General features: G+C 45.8%; 2 protein-coding genes across 4 annotated transcripts; one reads left to right on the top strand and one right to left on the bottom strand.

Moving 5' to 3' along the window:
* Positions 1 to 304: 304 nt before the first annotated feature.
* Positions 305 to 1,492, bottom strand: c10h19orf25 (chromosome 10 C19orf25 homolog). Of its 2 annotated transcripts, none has more exons than XM_054789890.1 (3): positions 1,123 to 1,492; positions 847 to 995; positions 305 to 773 (listed from the first exon to the last, which is right to left on the bottom strand). In XM_054789890.1, exons 2-3 carry the CDS (start codon positions 986 to 988, stop codon positions 595 to 597), a joined length of 321 nt encoding a protein of 106 aa, XP_054645865.1. In that variant the 5' UTR covers positions 989 to 995; positions 1,123 to 1,492; the 3' UTR covers positions 305 to 594. The 2 variants fall into 2 exon arrangements, with proteins under 2 accessions (XP_054645865.1, XP_054645864.1); XM_054789889.1 differs by having other exon boundaries at positions 847 to 999; positions 1,123 to 1,380.
* Positions 1,493 to 1,547: 55 nt separating this feature from the next.
* Positions 1,548 to 4,975, top strand: sgta (small glutamine rich tetratricopeptide repeat co-chaperone alpha). Of its 2 annotated transcripts, none has more exons than XM_054789887.1 (12): positions 1,548 to 1,713; positions 2,154 to 2,324; positions 2,385 to 2,488; positions 2,571 to 2,649; positions 2,711 to 2,810; positions 2,935 to 3,039; positions 3,286 to 3,421; positions 3,839 to 3,901; positions 4,006 to 4,043; positions 4,116 to 4,259; positions 4,555 to 4,673; positions 4,763 to 4,975. In XM_054789887.1, exons 2-11 carry the CDS (start codon positions 2,225 to 2,227, stop codon positions 4,664 to 4,666), a joined length of 981 nt encoding a protein of 326 aa, XP_054645862.1. In that variant the 5' UTR covers positions 1,548 to 1,713; positions 2,154 to 2,224; the 3' UTR covers positions 4,667 to 4,673; positions 4,763 to 4,975. The 2 variants fall into 2 exon arrangements, with proteins under 2 accessions (XP_054645862.1, XP_054645863.1); XM_054789888.1 differs by having other exon boundaries at positions 1,574 to 1,713; positions 2,205 to 2,324.
* Positions 4,976 to 7,426: the final 2,451 nt, after the last annotated feature.

Raw genomic sequence — 7,426 nt, 5'->3', positions numbered from 1 at the left:
GATGAATACTTATCAGTGCTCATGTAAAACTTTTATGGAAATTTGACCACGGAAAATACACATTTTTGAACCAGAAGTACTTACTGTAAAATTAATTAACCAATCAATCATGTTCAATATTTCAAGTTAATGAAGATTAAAAAGGTTTATGTTTTTTAAGTGTGCAGGAGTAGGGGGTGCATGGCTTTAGGTCACTTGTGTGAAGGGGTACACGACTGTGAAATGTTTGGGAACCACTGCACTACAGTGTCAGCTTATCTGAGGACACACACACACACTAGTTACTAGCTAACAAATCCAAAGCTTGCTGTCCAGAAGCTGTGAGACATTTATTGACAACTCATTAAGAGGAGTGTCACACATGACAACAAAGACCTGAACAACGCACAAGCAAAAGTGAGAAAAAACACATGAAATGCCAGGAATTATCCTAAAAAGGGAATGTTTCAGAGGGGCAGCCAGAAAGGTGTCCATCTTAACGTGCATCACCATCGATCGGACATTCCCAGCATGTGGTTTGGATCTCTACCAGCCAACACGAAGGTTCGGATGATATGCTCAAAGGTCAGATGTCAGTGTTTGACTCAGTGTAGGTCAGAGTAGTCCACCTTTGACCTCCGACACGTCCCAGTCCAGACGCTCCCCCGACGCTCGGAGCTCGTCCCTCTGACGTATCAAGTGGACCTTAGCATCATGCAGCTGCTGGTTGACATCCACGTGGCGACGACACTGTTGGAACGTCCGCTCCACGTCTTCATCGGGACACGAAGACACTGAGGACGCAACACAGTAATTGCTAAAACATACAAGACAATATAAGAAGCACGCAGTGTAGTGGATCAGAACCATTAGGCTTCTCCAGGATGCTGAAGACCGGGTCGGTAGGAGCAGCGCCACTGATGTCCTCCAGGATGTGGTCCACGGTGGGTGGGGACGGTCTGCTGGGCAAAAGGACTCTCTTCTTGCCCCTAGAATTCATGTTCATCATGCTCTGTCTACCTGGCACACAAACACACGACCATGCATGCAAGTTAAATGCAACATATAGATCCAGTGCAGAAACAACACAATGAGCAAGGTTGACTTTTGTCACTTTGAAGGTGACGTGGAGGATTGCTTTACCTTTTCAACCGGCTGTTTGTTAGAAGAGACGACGTCACTGTTTCTTCAATAAGCTCTTCGACAGTCAGTCTAATGCAAATGTCTTCATTTTAACTCACCTCTTATTCACCGTTTGTGCACAAAATAAAGCAGTAAGTCTATTATGGCTTTTTGGAGACAACACAGTACATCAATGAATTCTTCTTCTTTATATTATTTGACTGTGATGCCTTTATTACGGCTATGTGGCGCCACCTGCCGTGTCGGAGTGTGAAGTGCAGTTAAATGCCAAAAATTAACACTTTAAAGACTGTTTAACTAGCACACCATTGTACATTAACTATCTCCTGACAACTGTCAGTATGCTAACTAGCACACATTTATACGAGCATCTTCTATTTCCTGACATTGATGAATATATGAACAAGCTAATTCAACAAGTCGCTTCTCCGGCACGTAGCCGCTCGTGACGTCATAATCACGCGCCCCAAAACCAACTGGCTGATTCCAGCGCCTTGTGGAGTAAAAGGAGCAATAACAACAACAACAACAACGTCTTTTTTAAATTAATAACTGTGGTCGTCTACGTCGTCTGCAATACTCAAACATTTGGTAGGAAAACAAATAGTATCCTTTCATTTTTAGTTCAGCCTGCGTCAATTGAGCACCGCGATGTTTCCTACTAATGTGGTCTATTAGCTTGTTAGCTTTAGTGTCAATGTGGCTCTCACATCACACCAAACCCTTTACATCGACAATTTAACGTGATCTTGCTTCTTTTAGACTACACTGTAAGACACGGACAACTCTCGTCGCAGTCTATGAACAATTCGGCATAAGTCAGACATATTGCGGATATTCAGTCAAGTCATCTTTAAACTAACGATTGCTAGCGTTTCCGGGTGGCGTTTTATTTGACACATTTGACCAAGAATTGTGAAGTAACTAGAACAGTTGCATTTTATTGAGTACAAACTTACTGGACAACCATGGAAGAATTAAACTGCAGCTTTTATAAGTCACAAAATGTTTTTGCTTTGTTGTTGTCGCAGGAGCTGTCAAAGATACAAGTTGTGTTGTCACCCTTCTTGGCTGTCCAACAGCAGTCTCTGCCTTCGCAGACATGACAGACACCAAGCGCCTCGCCTTCTCCATCATCCGCTTCCTCCACGAGCAGCTCGAGTCAGGGAATCTGTCATCGGGAGCCCAGGAGAGCCTGGAAGGTGAGCTGGAGTCACCATGGTCTTGAAGGTGTGACGTTCCTAAAACCACGCCCTCTACAGTGGCGGTCCAGTGTCTGGAGACGGCGTTTGAAGTATCCAAGGATGACCAGAGCCTTGCTGTCCCCCTAACGTTACCTGAGATCTTCGCTGCCACCGCTGGCAAGGTATTCTCGAGCGCCAGCATGTGACGCCACTTTTTATTTTTCTTAACGTGGTGGTAACATGGTAACGTGTTTGTGCACTCAGTCGCAGGTCAACAACAACACCACAGCAAATTCAATCAGCGACGAGGAGAAAGCAGAGGCCGAAAGACTCAAGACGGATGGTAAGGTCTCAACAACGTCTGTCCTCTGTGTGATGCCTTGTTGACGCGTTGCTCTCCGCAGGTAATGATCAAATGAAAGTGGAGAACTTTTCCGCCGCTGTCGAGTTTTATTCCAAAGCCATCACCATCAACCCTCAGAACGCCGTCTACTACTGCAACAGGTTAGTGTGCCGCCATCTTACTACCACACCCACTTTTACCAGACCACTGTCACATGTATGCGTGATGGAACCATGTCAAGTGTGGAATACAAATCAGAATGTGTGGCCATGTGACGTGTATCAGAGCGGCAGCACTGAGCAAGATGGGAAACTACGCAGGGGCGGTGCAGGACTGCGAACAGGCCATCAGTATCGACCCAAGCTACAGCAAAGCTTACGGCAGGATGGGGTGAGAACTTGTTCACGTGTCCAGCGTTGCTCTCTTTGATCCGAAGTAAAGATTCTCACTCTGTTGTAGGCAGAGCATCACGGTTGTTTTGCTTTGTGTCACTTCCTGACGTGGGTCAAAGTAAAGTCATGTAAAACTTGATTGTAATTGACTGATTTAGTGTTTGAAGTAACTACGACCACCAAGGAGTGCTTTGTCTTGGTTTGTGTCAAACTAAAAGATTATGAGCATGTGATGTGTTTGCAGGTTGGCCTTGGCAAGTCTCAACAAGCACACAGAGGCAGTGTCGTTCTACAAAAAAGCTCTAGAGCTGGACCCTGACAACGACACGTACAAGTCCAACCTAAAGATCGCAGAAGACAAGATGGACACCACTAGTCCCGTAAACATAATGCCGCTTTGTGTGTGTGCAGTGTTTCCCATACATTCATTTATTTGTGGCGGCCCGCTATTAATAAAATTGGACTGTCAAATAGATCTGTTCAACGATAATAGGACTATTTCTGAATGTAGATTGTCGCTCCAACTCTGGACAGTCTTGATACTTCACACATCTCATCTGCATCTCATCTGCTGTGCCCCCTTTTCATATTTTTTTAACTCACTTTTTGTTTCCCACTGCATCCATAAAAAATATGCACATGGATCATTGCCAATTATATAAATTAGATGATGTAACCCCGCCCCGAACCACCCACCACAAATAGATTGCAGTCCTCTGAGAAACACTGTGTGTGCGTGCGTGCACTTGTGTTTTTGCGCGCTTGTGTTTTTGCTCACTTGTGTGTTTGTGTGTCAGACGGCGGGAATAGGCGGAGTGGACCTGGCTGGACTGCTCAGTAATCCTGGTTTCATGAACATGGTGAGAGCACCCACTGTCATTGTTACTGTTATCACTGGGTCATGTGACACTTGCTGTCAGTCAGTTTTTGTGTGACTAGTGGTGATCAGTGGTGTTTGTTGCAGGCGTCATCGCTAATGACCAACCCTCAGGTCCAGCAAATGTAAGTGTGTGTGTGCGTGCCCACTTTTGTTGAGTATGTGTCTTGCCTACTGATGGTAGTGCTGTGTGGCAGGATGTCAGGAATGATGTCTGGAGCGTATGGTGGGATGGGTGGTGGTGGTGGTGGAGGAGGAGGAGCAGCAGCAGCAGCAGCAGGAGGCGGCGGCGGAGTCCCGGGGGGTGCATCAGCTGGAGATTTATCAGGACTTATCCAAGCGTACGTACATGAACACATGAAATACTTAATGGACGTATTGGTGTAATTGTAAATGGATTTCCTCAAATAGTGACATCAGCTTTATTAGACCCCGGCCCTTATTAATCGTCAGGTGGTTATCCACTTTAATAAATAAGACATCACACCAGGTGTTGCCACTAGATAATAAACCCTATTTGAGGACACAATGGCCATTGTTTATGGGGCATGTGACCTCAGTAGTCTCATCAACGACATGCTAACATCAGGCAACATGAAAATGCTCACCCTCATGTTGCCGTTTGTGTTCGGTCAGAGGTCAACAATTTGCACAGCAGATGCAGCAACAGAATCCAGAACTCATCGAGCAGCTCAGGAGTCAAATCCGCAATCGGACGCCCAGCGCCGGCAACGAGGAGCAGCCATGACACGCTGGTAGGGTAACTTTGCGCACTGTGGCACAAGCACACTGCCTAAACGGGGTGGTGATATCGTGACAAGGTGATGTTTGCGTTGCCTTTCAGGGTTTCTTGTCACTTGGACCGTTGTTGTAACTGGAAAGACTCAAAGGACATCGTTTCATTACTGAAGAATTCCTGCATGAGAGGAGCCTCCACACCGCCACCAACCACGCCCTGTGAAGGAAGCCCCTCCCACTTCGTGCGTGCGTCTGTCAGTTGAGGTAGTCATGGAGGCAGTGAGCTGGTTCAACAATTAAAGAACGTTTTGTGTCTCTGCTCCTTGCTCGTCTTGCTTTGAATGCTGACAGGAAGTGTGTGTATGTGTGTGTGTATATACACTGCTCAGAAAAATTAAAGGAACACTTCGTAAACACATCAGATCTAAACTGGGGGAAAAATGATCTTGAATATCTTTCCTGATAATAAGTGGGTGATGTATTAGTAACAAAATGATGCCACATAATTTGATAGAAATACAAATGATCACCCTATAGAGGGGGGAAATCAAAGACACCCCAAAAATTAAAGTGAAAAAATGATGCAGCACACTGGTCCATTTTGCTAAAATGTCATTATAGCAACTCAAAATGATTCTCAGTAGTTTGTGTGGCCCCCACGTGCTTGTACGCATGCCTGACAATGTCGGGGCATGCTCCTAATGAGACTACGGATGATGTCCGGAGTGTCCTGGGGGATCTCCTCCCAGATTTGGGCCAGGGCATCACCGCGGTACCTGGACGCATGGAGGAGATTCCAGGAGACAGGTAGTTACTCCAGGAGAGCTGAACAGGGCCGTAGAAGGTCCTTCAACCCTCAGCAGGACTGATATCTGCTCCTTTGTGCAAGAAGGAACAGGATGAGCACTGCCAGAGCTCTACAAAATGACCTCCAGCAGGCCACTGGTGTGAATGTTTCTGACCAAACAATCAGAAACAGGCTCCATGAGGGTGGCCTGAGGGCCCGACGTTCTGTAGTGGGCCCTGTGCTCACTGCCCAGCACCGTAGAGCTCGATTGGCATTTGCCATAGACCACCAGAATTGGCAACTACACCACTGGTGCCCTGTGCTCTTCACTGATGAGAGCAAGTTCAACCTGAGCACATGCAACAGACGTGAAAGGGTCTGGAGATGCCGTGGAGAACGTTATGCTGCCTGCAACATCATTCAGCATGACCGGTTTGGTGGTGGGTCAGTGATGGTCTGGGGAGGCATATCCCTGGAAGGACGCACAGACCTCTACAGGTTAGATAATGGCACCCTGACTGCTATTAGGTATCGGATAAAATCCTTGAACCCATTGTCAGAACCTATGCTGGTGCAGAGGGACCTGGGTTCCTCCTGGTCCACGACAATGCCCGACCTCATGTGGCTAGTGTATGCAGGTAGTTCCTGGAGGATGAAGGAATTGATACCATTGACTGGCCCCCACGTTCACCTGACCTAAACCCAATAGAACACCTCTGGGACATTATGTTTAGGTCCATCCGGCGCCGCCAGGTTGCTCCTCAGACTGTCCAGGAGCTCATTGATGCCCTGGTCCAGATCTGGGAGGAGATCCCCCAGGACACCATCCGTAGTCTCATTAGGAGCATGCTCCGACGTTGTCAGGCATGCGTACAAGCACGTGGGGGCCACACAAACTACTGAGAGTCATTTTGAGTTGCTATTATGACATTTTAGCAAAATGGACCAGTGTGCTGCATCATTTTTTCACGTTCATTTTTGGGGTGTCTTTGATTTCCCCCCACTATAGGGTGATCATTTTCATTTCTATCAAATTATGTGGCATCATTTTGTTACTAATACATCACCCACTTATTATCAGGAAAGATATTCAAGATATATATATATGAATATATACATATACCGCGACCCTAATATATACCGTGACCCTAATGAGGATGAAGCGGTATAGAAAATGGATGGATGGATGGATGGATATATATATATGTATATATATATATATATATATATATATATATATATATATATATATATATATATATATATATACAGTATGTCACAAAAGTGAGTACACCCTTCACATTTCTGCAAATATTTTATTATATCTTTTCATGGGACAACACTGAAGAAATGAAACTTTGCTACAATGTAAAGTAGTCAGTGTACAGCTTGTATAACAGTGTAAATTTACTGTCCCCTCAAAATAACTCAATACACAGACCTTAATGTCTAAACTGCAGGCAACAAAAGTGAATACACCCCTAAGTGAAAATGTCCAAATTGGGCCCAATTAGCCATTTTCTTTCCCCAGTGTCATGTGACCCATTAGTGTTACAAGATCTCAGGTGTGAATGGGGAGCAGGTGTGTTAAATTTGGTTTTATCACTCTCACACTCTCTCATACTGGTCACTGGAAGTTTAACATGGCACCTCATGGCAAAGAACTCTCTGAGGATCTGAAAAAAAGAATTGTTGCGCTACACGACGATGGCTTAGGCTATAAGAAGATTGCCAACACTCTGAAACTGAGCAGCAGCACGGTGGCCAAGACCATACAGCGGTTTAACATCACAGGTTCCACTCAGAACAGGCCTCGCCATGGTCGACCAAAGAAGTTGAGTGCACGTGCCCAGCCTCATATCCAGAGGTTGTCTTTGGAAAATAGACGCCTGAGTGCTGCCAGCATTGCTGCAGAGGTTGAAGGGATGGGTGGTCAACCTGTCAGTGCTCAGACCATACGTCGCACTCTGCATCAAATTGGTC

Source organism: Dunckerocampus dactyliophorus, chromosome 10 (genome assembly GCF_027744805.1).
Source record: "Dunckerocampus dactyliophorus isolate RoL2022-P2 chromosome 10, RoL_Ddac_1.1, whole genome shotgun sequence".
Classification (NCBI taxonomy): domain Eukaryota; kingdom Metazoa; phylum Chordata; class Actinopteri; order Syngnathiformes; family Syngnathidae; genus Dunckerocampus; species Dunckerocampus dactyliophorus.
Note: the sequence above shows the minus strand (reverse complement) of the source record. Positions and strands in the feature narration are given on the sequence as shown.